The sequence below is a fragment of the Oryx dammah genome, unplaced genomic scaffold (assembly GCF_014754425.2).
Source record: "Oryx dammah isolate SB20612 unplaced genomic scaffold, SCBI_Odam_1.1 HiC_scaffold_27, whole genome shotgun sequence".
NCBI classification, from domain to species: Eukaryota; Metazoa; Chordata; class Mammalia; order Artiodactyla; family Bovidae; genus Oryx; species Oryx dammah.
Genome location: NW_024070211.1, coordinates 56237977 through 56253473, shown reverse-complemented (window position 1 = coordinate 56253473; position 15497 = coordinate 56237977). Strand labels below are relative to the sequence as shown.

The window sequence follows — 15497 nt, the reverse complement described above, 5'->3', positions numbered from 1 at the left end:
TTTTGTTTTGGTTTTTGCTCTAAATCGACCTCTAGGACTGTGAAAGTAGAAGCACCCATCTGAGAGGCAAAAGTTAGCTCAGTAACGAACGTGGTAACTGGTTATTCAACGTTTTGAGAATGTAAGCTAGATGAACACATCTTTGTTTCTCTATTTCATAGAATCAGTATCACCTCAAATTGGCAAAACAGGCTTGAGCAAATTTAGTGTATAGAGTTGATATTTTTCATTACTTCATCGAAAACAAGAGTCATTAAAAAAAAAAAAAGAGGTAATAGTTTTCCCAGAAAGACAGGTAATTATATGCTGTAAATGATTGAAAAGTTACCCCATCACCCTGTTTCAGGTCACTGACTCCCTAATTTAATGAGGGCTAACATAGAAGTAAAAGGCAACTTAATTCAGCAGTTTTTTTGAGAAGCACATTTGTGTTAAATGTTACTTACATATAAAAGGTTACTTACCTGATTTTAAAAATTAAGAACAGGCTCTCATATTCAAAAATATTCTTAAATGAGATTACTTAAAAAACTTTTAGTTCCACATTGGGACCCCACTGAGAAGGTAAAAGGTTAAGAACAAAGAAAGAAGGAAAAGCAGAAGCTTGTGAGAGTGGCATGTGAAACAGTGGAATCAGAGAGCCTACCAGCCACGGAGAAGTGAAGGGACATAACAGTAGGGAGAGGATGGAAGAGAAACTTGGTGTGTTTGTGAGGAACTAGGGAGGTGGTTACCATGCTCTGTCATGTACTTGGGTTGTCACAGTTACGCAGGGTTGACTGCTCTTCCAAAAGGCTAATTAGCTGATGGACCACTGCTGGCAGCCCTTCGCTCCTCCTCTTCAGTAGTCTTCATCTGCAGGACGCTGAAGAGCACAGCCCAGAGCACACTTCCTGTGGAAAGAGGAGCTCTTCTGGTTGTGGAGTGGGTCCAGTTGAGTCCCTAAAGTCCCATCCTTACCAGAGATGATGAAAATGTCAGCTCCTCTGAGACCAGTCTTGTTCCTCCAATGTATATTTGAGCTCTAATAAGACCATGGTTATTTCCAGACTTTGTGGGAGATTCACTGTGATTTTACATTGACAGGAACACAAATTTTCTATCAAAGGCTAGGGTGATGGATGTTACACAGCTGAGTAGGCTTTTCATGAAGGTAAAATTCAGCAATAGTAGAGGAATCTGTCTTACCTGTCAACACTAGAATTTCCCCTCCATAAACACTTAGTATGAACAAAACCCTTTTGCAGAAGATGGTTTTTCTCTTCCTTCCCATATCCCAACTTGCTCTGAGATCACTTTTTGGATTATAAATCTCTTTCTGCATTTTTTTCAATATTACTTGTAATACTATGTAAATACCTAAATTTGAATGGCCCTTTGACCTGCATTTAAAATCTAAGATTATCATCTTTGTACAGAAATTCCCTAATGACCCTGTCTGTGCTGTGCTACTTGTTTAGGTGGAATAACACTCCCATGGACGAAGCGCTGCACTTTGGGCACCATGACGTATTTAAAATCCTGCAGGAATACCAAGTCCAGTACACGCCTCAAGGAGATTCCGACAACGGAAAGGAGAATCAAACGGTCCATAAGAATCTCGATGGACTGTTATAATAGTCTTAAGCCCAAGGTTCAAATCACTTACCTATGTAATTGTGGAAAATGATTATGAAGAACGTGTGTATTCCTATCTGGTAGTGATGTATATTTTACAACATTGGTCATTTCAGTGTTACTGGAGTTTCTTCATTGTGCACACAGGACAAATCTGATCTCTTTGGGAAAAAATAGAAATAAAAACAATCTCCCTCCATAATGTGAGCAATATTTACCTCGTGCATTGTATAATTTGATGTAAAAGATACATTTACCAATGCTCGCTTTACTGTGTGATCTTCATGATTTTTGTGAATTTTAAAGTTTATGGTGATGATCTGCTGATATGCATTTATAAATTAAACTCTATTGTACAGTTGTCCAAATGGGTCAAGGCTACCTTTAGGCAAGACAGTGTAATTTTCGTGACTTCAAATACAGATTTAGTTTGAGTGAACAAATATATGCACTTACGGTTATGTGTTTAAAATGTCTCCCATCACCCTAGCTTCATGATGTGACTCTAAAAATTATAATAGTTAACAACTGTTAGTAGGATAGACCAATTCTAATTAGACTTTATCAGGGAATCTGTTTAAGGTATGTTTGGTGACCAAAACGTTATGTGTGAATGTCGTTAAAATATTTTGGAAAGAATCTCCTTTTTCTATATCCCCTTAGACCAGCTTCTTTTCCCAGACATTTAGCTCTTTGCCTCTTTCCTTTAGCTGGGAAAGTGGGTGCTGGCATACTATGCAGTTTTCATTTTTCCACAATAAAACAGAAAATGCCTCCTGTATCTGGCATCCAAGCTGTAACTATGCCATTTGTCTACAGGAGATGAACCAGAGACAGATTACTAAGCTAAATACAAATTATTCCAATTCGTCAGCCAATAAAAGGAAGGAATGTGCTCCGACAGCTCTTTAAGAAGGTATTTTTCAGCTTTCAGGATAAATTCAGACATGCTCTAAGCTACCAAAGTTATTATGAAGGTATGGGAACTGCTACAAATAACATTTGTTTTAAAACCTGTCATTAAAAGTCTACATCATGGTATCTATTCTGTTTAGGGGATCAGTAGATCGTTCCCATTTTCTCCTGACTTTCTATTGTATATTTTTGGTGGACTTTACAGTTTAATAATAAGAAAAGGCTATTTCATTTTAAATCAAAATCCATCATTTGTCTTGGGGAGGAACTGCACATATACATTATCCTGTCATACCTCAGAGGTATAAAAGGGTATGTTAATGAGGATTTCTGAAATTAAACACACACACAAATGGACTTCTCTGAAGCTGTATTTAGTGAAATGAGCGGAATCCTCAGCTACATGAATGCTGGCTGTTATGTTAATATAACAAATTCCTTTTTCTTCCCCTTTCTGTCAGCACACTGCTGCTTCCAGGCTTTATCATGCCCAGTGGCTCCTATCCCACTCCAGCCGCCTCCACGTGTTTCAATTACTGCTCCCAGTCTAAATCAGTAACTTCTATTATCCCTTATTGCCTAGGCAGCACCTCGGTAGGTGGAACATGGCAGGTGTTCCTTAACGGAGCTGCATCAGGCACGAAGCCATTCTCAAGTTTGTGCTTCTGTGTGGAGTATGGTGGGTGGGCGTTCCTGCCCCATGGGGTCTATCAGACATGTAGACAGGTAGTATTTGTAAAATGCTGCAGAGGAACAGCATTATTCCCAAAGATATCATGGGGTAGACACTCTGTAATTGAAAGTATTTGAAATAACTGCTCCAACAGCAGCCTGCTCTGTGTGATTTAAATGAAACACTAAGATGGTTCAGTTACATGACTTGAAAACTGCCAATGATTTTGAGAATTTTTGTTCTGTTACTTGGGAACAAAGCGTTTTTTCATCTTTTCTCAGATCCAAACTACTCTGTGCAATCTTTGTTGTTTAGTTAAATGTGCCCTTACCTACACATGATGTTATTTATTACTGTAGGCTGGGTCTTGCTCTGGCTATTTGCTATTGGCTGGTAACAATAATGAATACATTTGACTTAAATGCTTTTAATTGTACTGTTAATTGCTGCCATCACTATGCTCCAAAGATCTTTTTATTCTGGCTTTAGGATCATATGTGCTTTTTCAGTACCACAGAGCTCTATATGGTGGTGTTTCTTTAAAGCTTTGTATACACTGTTGTTTTTGCTGGTCTCTGTTCTAATCTCATAATCTGAGTGTAATGTGCTGTACCCCACTGCTGCCCATCCTGCCCTTCAGCTGCAGAACTGGATCAGCTATTGACCATTTGATGCTCTTATCTTCCTGGCAGGAACTGAATGACCTGATGCTGGATTTAGATTCTTTCTGGGGATTGTACAGCTATGAATGTATTTTGCTTCCAGAACCTCCCAAAGTGAATCTAATCTTAAAACTGTAAGTTGTAACTATTCTGAAATTGAAAAATATTTATTTTAATTGAAATCAGGTAGTGTTGCTTTTTACAGCTTAATAAATACATGTATCAAAAAACCAAAAATGATTCTTTAAAAAAAAAAGGTTTTCTCTTACATCACTGGGTTGGGAACTCCACCAAACATAGGAACTACGTCTAGGCATTTTTCATGCCTCCTATGGACCCAGGTACTATGCCAGTAGTAGTTACTGCAGAAACTACTGCAGTAGGGTTACTGCAACGATTAGGATGAAAATTCTGTAAGCAGTTCATCCCTGAAGGTGAGAAGACGCACAGGCATGTTTCTAGTCCTGTTAGAAGCTAGCACTATCCTTTCACAGGAGGTGCTCAGTAAATATTTGCTACACTGAAATCTTTCACTAGGAGGGTTTGAACCTCTTTTAATGAAAAGAGAGGGTATTTTCACAAATGTCTTGATATCTATTGGGGGAACTGAACTCAGTGCTGCCACACTGGAGTCTAAGCAGGACCAGCTGGTAGTGGCAGCCCCCACCTGGTCCATGCATGTATGGAATGGCATTCACTCCCAGAGCCAGAAAACCCTGGTTCAGGGTCACATGGTCTTCTAACCACAGAGAAGGTACATAAACACCACAAATGCCATGGCTATCCATTTTCAACAATCAAAGTTGTCACAAAGTAATCTGCTTTGCTATAGCAGTCAAACAGTTATCTATATTACTGACATTTTACAATTGGAAGAGACATCCAAAATCTCTACTCACCCTTTCTTGGATGAATGCCATTACTTTGAAATTATGTATATTTTTGTATAACCTTTAAATTATTCATAGCTTTTGGCTATGTTTGCTTCACAAAAGCTTAAGTTTTAATAGGTAAGATGTTTGTACTAGACATACGATCCAGTATCTCAGACCATCTTAAGTTCCACAAAACCAGAGATCTTTGTGTGTCTTACTTTGCCAACTTAGTTTCCCAAACATCTAGTATAGTGCCTAGCCCATAGCAGGTGCTCAACATATATCTGGTGAACTAATAAATGAATCTTACTAAGCAGAAGCTACTCAAGTAAACACCCCTTACTCTGGGCACAGCACCCGAAAGTACCAGAACTTTCAAAACCATTTCTGGTTTTTTCTTGGGATAGTCAGATGTGAAAGGAGTGCTTTGTTCAATTGAGACTTAATATTCCATTTCAGCTTACAGACAACAAATAGACTTCCATCATTTAATGCTACTTACTGCCACTTCAGAAAATACTTTCCTGAAAAGGGAGAAATTTGTCCTAAGTGGTACATAAAGGTTCTGTGCTTATAAAACACCATACCAGAAATACTCTTAAAACACACAAACATCCCTTTACCAGGATCTACTCAGTGACTTCTTACAATGATCAAATACATAGAAATACAAACATAACCAGCTAGGCAGGGCATTTATCTGTTGTACTTCATTCCCCGGAGAAATACACTCTTGATGTTTGTTATGAAAAAACTTGATATTTCCTAGATATAAGTACTTCAGACAGGGAGATGAGAATGGTCATATTTGCTATGAGGCCAGAATTCAAGCTTATACCACCATTCCCTGTTAGCTCAAACGGTTGAATCTAACCTGCCAATTTACGTCTAGGTTTAACCTAGTGATTCTTCTATTATACTATTTTTTCCCCCAGCACTCAATGCCTTATAAGAGGGTCACAGCTTTCTGGCTTAGAGCATCTTTGGAGAAAAAAAAAAAAAAGGCAGCTTTTTGTGTGGGTGCAGTAACTTCTCAGGAAGTAATATCTCACCTCATCAAGGAGGTGTAGGTTTTAGATGCTGCTATGGAGACAACAGTCACATTTTACATGTATTATAAAATTAAAAACACATTATAGCAGTATTGAAATTCATTTTAAAGTACCAAATTATTTCTGCACTTGGAGGCAGCTCTGGTGGTCACCAAGACCAAAGGATTTTCATTTGTTTATTTATGGTACTCTTTATGACTTCTCTCAGTAATGTTTCTTCTCTCATCTCCTCCACTCACCTACCTTAATCAGGGTAAGAGAAGGCAACACTTAGGAAAACGATATTGATCTTATTTAAAAATAAGGAGTGACATTTTTATGTTAAAACATAAGATGAGAAAAACATCAAACCTATACACAATGCCAGGAACGTTTAAAATCTTTACACCAAATATTATTTATAACAGGCTATAAGTTTAATACTTCAAAAAGTAAAGATCTCTGGACGTGCAGAAAAATGAAACTATGCTGAAGCATTTTTAGAGGGCAAAAATATACCAAATAGCTAAATAGCATGAATTAGAAACACCTTTTTAAAAAACTGCTGTCGTCTTTGTTCCTTTATCATTTTAATTTAAAAAGTCAATGCAAACTCAGTCAGGTTCATGTCAATCATCTTATGTAAAAACTGAGAGGAGGTTTTAATTTGTGTTTAATAAAAGGAAGTACCATGTGCCTATTATATTTAATGTAATACACATATTTTAGCTTTGACTTTAAAATAGACCTCAAGAAAACTTTATCCCTACCAGAAAAATACAGTATTTACATAAAAATATGATTGTGATGGCAATAGCAGAAAAATATGATTCAGCTGCAGACAGCTGTTTGTGAAAGTTATCTAGAAGACCTCTATCAAACCCACTCCCTAAACCACTTTTGTGTATGTCAGTGCTAGGGAAGGGGCAAGGTCAGCAACACAACACTTCACAAAACATCATGCAGTCCAAAACAGGTCTAGAAAAAGCACAAGAGAGAGTGTGGAACCATCTGTAATGTATTTGTGAGAGAAACACATTTGCCAGTGAAAATTACGCAATTCTCAATGCAGTTACACAGGATGAGTTTTCAAATTATTGGATTCTCATAATCTCCACTTCTTAATGATTTGTCAGTTACTATTTTTTCTTCTCGATTTGAAAATTTTGACTAAACAATAAAGACAAGTGAACTCACTTACGAAACATGCATTAAATTTCTGAGTTTGTTGACATCTACAATTAATTTCAACTTTTTGAAAAAATAATAGGATTTGCCTTAAGAGAGCTGTTAATAGTTTGGCTACCTTGATAGAACTGTGAAGACAGTTTGATTCACTAACTTCAATTTCATGATGAAGGCAGAATATATTCAACTTTGGTATTAAAGCTGAAACGGAAGATATTACTCATGAATTTGGAAAGTTTACTTCCTTCTGTTGATATTAGCCAGCATCATAAAGCCGTAATAAAAGCTAATTCTTCCGAGAGAGAGAATCTTTCTCTAGTTTTCAATGGCCAGTGTGGAAAATATAATAACACACATAACTTTTATCCTCTGCCCAGATACAGGACAGCTTTGTACTATTTCACAGGCAAGCCACTGGCAAACTTGAGGCTATATGTAAAGCAGAACAAATAAGAATAACCATATGATCTATCCAACCACCTGTAATAGTCGGGCCCTGACTATGCATAGCTTCTGCTACATGCTGCTCAATGTCTCACGTTTCCTAAAGTACTCTCATTCTAGTCCTGATGATTTTGGTGTACCAGGATGTTTTGCATTTGTAAAAGCCTCTATGTGGAGAAGGCCTTTCAATTTTACCTTCAATAAGATGCATGAAGCCCTTCAGAGTAACAGATGTTTCTGAATTAGGGAAAAATCCACTTGCTATCAACAGGTTGCAGCAAATCTCTTGGCCTTTCTTTAGTTTCCCTAGAAACACAGGATGTGAAGGAACACAGTAGCAGAAGGGAATCACAGGTGGGAAGGAAAAATGTCTCCAGAGAAGAGAAAATTCATGCTCTAGACCGCATTCATCTGTAAGACAGAAAATGTAGTGACATTACTACACTGGTCCTGTAAAACGCAGACTCATAGCTAACATTCCTTATGTGTCCTACAGTAGAAAGACATCCCCCAGCAAAAAACCACCATGGGATTAGAGGGCCTGCAGCATGTGCCATCCGTCTTCCTAGCCTAATTGAGACCTTTTATACCACCTAAGCTGATGGATTATTACTCTGCAGCCTACTGGCTTAATTCTGTCAATTCATCCAGGCTGTATAAAGCTTTCTGCTGTTGGGCAAGTCTGGGGACTGAGCAATGTGGCAAATCTGCTCATGCAAAACAAGGGTGAGGCAGTGCTGAGCTGCACGCCAGAGGGAGAGACGGACCTGGGGAAAATGACGAATTTTCCTTAAAGGCCACTCAGTAGGAATAACAGATGAAGGAGTTTCAGGTACTGGCTAGACAAGCAGAAGGCTTAGGAACTCCTCCAGCCATGCCTCCGGCCCGGGTGCCTCCAATAGGGCTGTTCGTAGACCCAGAACTGCTCATCCACAGTACACAGCCTGAAACAAACATCCCCCCTCATATCTAAGCTGGGCCCTCCCCTTATTCCAGGTGCTCTCAACCAGGGGTGATTCTGTCCTCCAGCAACACCTGGAGACATTCTGCACTGGCATGACTGGGTGTGGGGGTGCAGGCTACTGGCATCTAGTGAGGAGAGGCCACGGATGCTATCCATTCGGCAATGCACAGGACAGCCCCACCCAGGGAATCATTCACCCCCCACAAAACACCAACGGCAACACAGCTCTAGACTACATGCCTCTTGAAAACTGAGTCCTTTTTTAATCCCAAGCAGTCAATAGTGGGTGGTACATAGTGGGTTCCTAGAAAAATATTTTGGATAGAAAAGCACAATGAAGGTTTTGCCCCTATTTCAGTCTGGCTAAGAGTGAAAATATGTAGATGGTGATCTTCGGAGAGACAGAGAAAGCAAGTGAACAAGGATTCAAATCCTGTTACTGTGTCTTACTAGCTGTGTGATCAAGCCATGTTCCTTAACCTCTAAATCCCAAGCTCCTCATCTATTTGAAGGAGACAAACAGTCCCTAACAGACTTGTTGTTGAAAAGGTTAAATTATACAGCATATGTAGAATACTTGGCATGTGCTATGTGCTTAGTCATGTCTGACTCTGTAATCCCATGAGCTGTAGCCCACCAGGCTCCTCTGTCCATGGGGATTCTCCAGGCAAGAATACTGGAGTGGGTTGCCATGTCCTCCTCCAGGGGATCTTCCCAACCCAGGGATCGAACCCGTCTCCCGCTTTGTTGGCGGATTCTTTACCAGCTGAGTCACCAGGAAAGCCCAAGAATACTGGCATGGGTAGTCTATCCCTTCTCCAGGGAATCTTCCCAACCCAGGTATCAAACCAGGATCTGTTGCATTGCAGGTAGATTCTTTACCATCTGAGCCACCAGGGAAGCCCAGAAGAATGCTTAGTATAGTCGATGAAAAATAGCAGACAATTAATAAAAATTCCTACCAATATCAGCACTGCCCAAAGGCCTCTAGGAGAGGAGCCTGGTTCTCTCTTTTCCGTTTTCTGACGGAAAAAGTTTACTGTACAGGAAAGCCAGACTAAACAAATACTGCAGTCAGGCTGAAGAGAACACTGGTGCTCTGTCTCAGGAGGCTGCAGTCCTCCGGCTCCGGAGCGGCACCAGGCGTCAGCTCCAGTGCCTGCTGCTCCAGAGAGACAACCCCTAGACACACCCAAACACCAGCCAGCTCCATGAAAGGTCTATTTCAGAGCATACGCCCTAACTCCAAGACTGGACGCTAGAAGGAAATCGGGCCATGGTGGAGGACAACTTGGGACAGACAAGGTGGAGTCCAGCCAAGTTGGAGACAGAATCCAACTTTGTCTCACCAGTGCTGTGCCCATATTAGAGCCTGTTTTAGCTCTTAAATCTTCCATGGGTTTAATCCGGAGATTTGTATGTGTGCGTATGTGCAAAAATAGATTTTATTCTACAAATGAAATGAATAAAATCACCTGGAATAGAATGGATGGCTCCTGGGCAGGGGAAGAGGGGATCCAGAGCCATAAAGCCATTTCCTAGTATTTATTTAAAGTAAATAGCTCCCACTGTTATTATTCCCAGGGCACAGAGAAGCACAGAGAAAGCAGTCATGCTGCATGCACAGATGGAGGGGACTAATCCATCTTATTTTCTCAAGGTCACAGGGGATAATGGTGTGACAGAGGTGGAGTTCAGATTTCCAAATAACAAACACAAGCCTCTCCCCCAAAGGTTATGCTGCCTTCATCTTAATAAACCAGAATAGCACACAGTGTCAAGTGCAAACAGCTTCCCTGGGGTGAAGGTTTTAAATGAATCAGAGATGAGCTTTCTGAGGGGGTCTCAGGAGAGTAGACAAGAACATGCAGTCCAGAGGCAGCCCAGGGGGATTCAAATATTCATTCCCTCATTTACTGACTACCTGATCTTAGGCAAATTTGTTAATTTTGGAAAAATTTTTTGTCTACATCTGTAAAATGGGAAAAATAATAATATCTAAGTCAGAAGATCGGTGTGAGGACTAAGTTACTACCAGTAGCATGCCCGGTACACAGTTTAAGAGCTTAACAAGTGTCACCTATTAATAGTGATGATGATGCAACCTGCTCGGGAACAACAAACAAACACACGGTTGTTGGGTTCTGTCCATTGGTCTTACAATTTTGAACAGGGCTTTACAGTTATTCCAGTTTTGTGCTGGGCTCACAGAGCACTTCAGAGCAGAGTGGGGAGCTACATTCCAACAGAGAATGCAACCTTATACATGTAAAAGTTTCATTTTTCACTTGCCAATAGAACTATTTTGCTATTACACTACCTAAGCATTTTTCCAAGTAATTTTTTTTCAGCCTCAACAATCAGGAGGGTGTAAGAAAGCACAGTCTCTGAAGATTTTAGCCCGTACTTGTGCAGGTGAGGGAAAAGGATAAGGTTACATGCCAGAAACTAAACAGATACTACTGATGACACACAAATGCATTCCCTGAACTCAAGGGTGTGTGACCCTGAACGTCGAAAGATGGCGCCCTCTCAACCAGCATCTGCTCCCTCCTCCGCTTAATGCAGTCTGTGCCAGGACCACCCTCCCCCTCACCACCCCCCAAACCCCCCACCCCTGGCCCGGGCACACAGCGATAAAGGCACACAGCGATAAAGACAGACTGGGGATGACTCAGAGAGATTTTTTTTTAATTAAGAAAATTTTAAAAAATGAACTGGAATAGCTTCATGTGGAAAAGAGCTTAAAATTAAACAGCATCAGAAAACATCCAGCCAATTAAAAAATAAAATTTTTAAGAGGAAAGATTTCAGATTTCAGGCAGGCAATACTCTGACACTCTGAAAAACATTCTCCCAAAGAAAGAATCTCTTTTGGTGGACAGCCCGGTTCTTATCCTTACACTGACAGTCATGACAGAATTTCATTTACAGTATTCATGACTGTATTTCATTCCTTGAACTTTCTGTTCTTGACAAGCCCTTCACAGCTCCAGGTGTGAGCGGCACAAGTTAGCTCTCAAACATAAAGCAGGTGAAAGTGTTTCTTTGTGGCTCACTAAGTCTCTACAAAGATTGCAACTACCAAGCATTAGTCTCCTCCCTTCCTAAAAATAACACCTCTTCACTCAGACACAGGGCTGAAACAACAGGCCAAAGGAAAACATTTTCTTATCAGGAAAATCTTAGTTCCTTTATATATGAGATTTCTACATGGATAACTTTAAAAGGCAGAGGGTGAATTTTTAAATGTTTGAAATATTATTTGGGGGAAGGTGCAGAATTCCAGAAATAAAGATCTTGGTGACAATGTAGCTTGTTTAAACACAGCAGGCTCCAAGTTGTCACAGCTTATCTAGAAAACATCCTTCTGGGCCCCTTCCGAGAGCTCACAGACAGGCCCAGGGTTGGCCAAGTGCCTTCCTGGCCTCGGAGAGCCAACACTGAGAACGTCCCTGCGTGATGGTACTCACCATATCGAATTCTACGGAGCCCACCATCCGAGACACCTCATCAAACTCCTCAGGAGACATGGGAAGAAGGTTGTCTGTGGTCTGAAGTCGAGAAGGGTGACTAAAATGGGGGAGAAAGAAACAGGAAATGTTGACATCGAAATTGTGAAAGCAGTCCCACCAGCTTGGCCATTTCATCTCTGGCCTGTGACGGAATCAGCGCTTTAGTTTTTTATTTCAAGAGAAATGTGTGCACTTGTAAGATACATTTGAAAAAGCAAGGATCTCAAGAGGTTCATGTCCCCAGCCCGGCCCCTCATGAAGCACGTTGGACTCTGGATATGTGAGCGAGAAATAGCCAGTCTGGGTCCTGCACCGCTTCCGCCTGGGTAAACCTGGGTGCGAGCGTGTGCAGCGTGTTGTCTACCCTGGCCCAAGAAGCGCCAGAGGAAATGTCTGGGGAGTCCCTCATCCCTACCTTGAGGTTTGTATGCAGATAAAGCTGCTCCCGAGGGTTTTTACATGAAGGCTACATCCATTCACCCCAAGACAGTGCTGCAGGCCAAATAACTGACAATGACTTTTCCAAAATTTTTTCTACCTTTTACAAAATGAAACAACAAAATAAAAGCAAGCGGACAAAAAAAAAGGTATCTCATTACTTTGGCCTTTTCTACATTAAAAAAAACTGCTTTCCCACTCTCATCAATTTTTGTTCATTTTATTTACACTCTTTCAAATATCAGTTTGGGGAGAACTTATATACCTTAAATACAACCTTGTTTGGGGCTTGTTTTTTTTTTTAATAAAGGCAGTGAAACGCTGACAGGGAGTGACACAAGGATCTCTAATTAGGATCTCTCCAACAAGTCCAACTGTGATGATGCCAGCAGCAATGACAATGGAAAAGCAAAGAACAAGCATCTTCAACAGGCCCCAGGCAGGACAGGGGGCTTGTTTGAGGATTTTAAACATGTCACTCTTCTGTGTTCACTTACACTTCAGACACAGAAATCAATTCAGTCTTGATGTATCCTGTTCCTTTAGGGCCATCAAGTTCCATAGGCTCTGGGGCTAGAAGCAAACACATCGTGGACACTTCCCATTAGCAGATATCACACAAGAACAATCAATGGGGACGTCCCTGCTGGCTCAGTGGTAAAGACCCCTGAACCAGGAGGATCCCACATGGTGAGGAGCAACTAAGCCCATGCGCCACAACTAATGAGCCTGTGCTCTAGAGCCTGAGAGCCGCAACTACTGAGCCCGTGCACCCTAGAGCCCATGCTATGCAAAAAGAGAAGCCACCACAATGAGACGACCATGCACTGCAACTGGAGAAAAGCTTGAGCAGCAGCAAAGACCCAGCACAGCCAAAAATAAATTCAAGAAAAAGAACAATCAACTTTTTCTTTGATCAAGACTGGATTTGCTTTCCTTGGCAGTGAGGTAAGATTCCCTGCCTGGGTCACCTGAAATTGTGGTATGGATGCAGAAACAATGAGAAGAAATGGGGAGGTACGTTCTTCTGTGCTGAACATAGACAATATGGGAGAGGCTTTTCTTTCCAAGGCCCGAAGTCCTACAGAAGTTGTATCTGGTTTATGGTCCTGGCCTGGCTGGTGTCATAGACACATTAGTCAAAGTGAGCTGGGGGCATCTTCTCCCCAAGTAATTGTGTTAATACTGAAATAAGTGAGCCTGAAAAACCATTAACTCTGTTGGCATGTTCTAAAGCAGGAAGTCTAATGTCCCCTTCCTCAAGTACGGCTGAGGGAAGACTGAGCAGTGGAAGACATGTGTGCCGAGTCCAGACCTGCTCTCAGTGAGGAGACCTAGTAGCTTACTGGGTCACCGTGCAGGGACCACTGCTCTTCAACTAGGCCTCCGCCTCCTCAATTTCAGGCATGGGCCGACATAAATCAGGTGACCATCAAAAGGTCCTTTTATCCCTTCCTCTCAGAAAAAGTAAAAAATGTAACAAACACAGAAGACCAGAAATGGACTTTTCCAACACCCCTGAAATCAAAAATCATTTGCTCCTTTCTAACTCTCTGTATCAGGCCAAACAATGTATCATGTGTCAGCTGTACTATGTTTTGAAGGGCTGCTCTCACCAATTCAAAAGGAAGGGATGGGCTGGTAGAGTTTATGCCGGTGCCCTATACTTACAAGAAGGCAAGGGCAGTGTGGAGGAGTGGGATTAAAGCCTGTCTGAAAACCTCTGGACAGGATGAAGGGAGAACATAACCATGGCAAAAACTAGGCTGTGCTATGACTCAGCAGGCAACTCCTGTGCACTCTCCCCACTTACCTTCCTTTGGCCTGGAGTAGTATTTTCCAAAGGCATGGTCTTTATCAATATTTGGATACAGAAACTTCAGGGGATTCTCTGGAATATTTTCAGCAGCCATGACTTTATAATTGCGAATAATGTCAGGAAAAGTAACCGCAGAAAGTTCTTTCTTTGTGTAGGGTTCAACCGCATGGAAGTAAGGTTCTAAAAGGCAGAAAAGCAAAGTGAGTCCCATGGAATAGCCCAGAACAACAGAGGAAAGAGACAAAACACTACAGAGTTTATGGATTTAACAGAACCTGGTAAGAACTAAACATAATTTAGGAGTTTCATCACAGCGTGTATAACTGATTCATTTCTAAATAAATTATTATCCTTTCATTAAGACAGGAAAAACAAAGGCCATCATCAGTCTCAACAACATTGCATTTGTCATTATTTACTTAGACTTGTAAGTCTAGCCAAGAAAACTTTATTAGACACCTATAAAATAACTAATTACCACTTGGGTCTTCTTGGCTCAAGCCACAGATTAGGTTAACAGAAAAGCTCACTTCATTTCATATTGAAGAATGAAAATAAACGATGACAATACAAGAAAAACTTTTTAAACCAACGAAAAATGGACTCTATGCTATCCTTTTCTATAATTCTGAATGCAAAATCACCCAAACTTTAATTTGCTCCTGGTCTTAGTTCCAGACTTCACTGAACTTCTGCTTCCTAACTGATTCAGGATCTCACTTTGGGGCTCATATTCCAGAGGTCAGGTGCTTTAGGGACTCTGCTCCTGAACTTCAGACCAAAGCTGGTGCTGCCCTGCTAAGACTGCCCAGTTGTCAGTGGTGCGTATCTCTGCCTGCTTTGCTAGCTCCATCTCTCTGCAAGTTCCAGAAAGAACAACCAGGGGAGAAGCAGAAAAGGCAGGCTGTGCCATTACTGTCCTCCCTCCCTGGGCTCTAATCCCAGCTCTCTTGTTTTTCACCAGAAGAAAAAATAAATACAACTAGAAAAGCATCCCATCTTATCGCATCTTCTAACTGAAAGCAGAAGTTACTGGAATAGTTCAGTTTTCCCTCCAATCCTTCAAACAGAGCAAACTAGAAGTAACGGGGAAAAGTCACCAGTTTGCCTTTAACCTTTTTTCATCTCCACCGAAACGTGTTTCTGATTCCCCAGAAACCTGTTTTGTATACTTGGGTTTTCGAAACTGTTTTGCCATGGATGTACTGCATCAGATAGAAACCCAAGATAGAGCCCAGATAAACGTGCACCTGCTCTGTCTGAAGGCAGGGTGGAGAACCAGTCCTGGGACCCCCTCAAACCACCAGCCCTCACCCTAGCACATCCACATGATTCCCCTCGGTGGTTCTGGGAGTT

The 15497-nt window shown here is 41.1% G+C and overlaps 2 protein-coding genes across 4 annotated transcripts in view; one reads left to right on the top strand and one right to left on the bottom strand.

The window, feature by feature from the left end:
• GLS (glutaminase) overlaps positions 1–4104 on the top strand; it is an 89162-nt gene extending 85058 nt beyond the window's left edge. For both annotated transcript variants that reach the window (XM_040228911.1, XM_040228914.1), the window contains one exon: positions 1461–4104. In XM_040228911.1, the coding sequence (XP_040084845.1) occupies positions 1461–1617 (157 nt within the window). In that variant the 3' untranslated portion in view covers positions 1618–4104. The remainder of the gene's footprint in view (positions 1–1460) is intronic.
• A 2666-nt stretch (positions 4105–6770) lies between these two features.
• The window catches only part of STAT1 (signal transducer and activator of transcription 1), a 38887-nt gene continuing 30160 nt past the window's right edge, over positions 6771–15497 (bottom strand). For both annotated transcript variants that reach the window (XM_040228909.1, XM_040228910.1), the window contains 4 exons: positions 14136–14321; positions 12820–12895; positions 11843–11942; positions 6771–7816 (listed from right to left, as the gene is read on the bottom strand). In XM_040228909.1, coding sequence (XP_040084843.1) covers positions 7802–7816; positions 11843–11942; positions 12820–12895; positions 14136–14321 — 377 coding nt within the window. In that variant the 3' untranslated portion in view covers positions 6771–7801. The remainder of the gene's footprint in view (positions 7817–11842; positions 11943–12819; positions 12896–14135; positions 14322–15497) is intronic.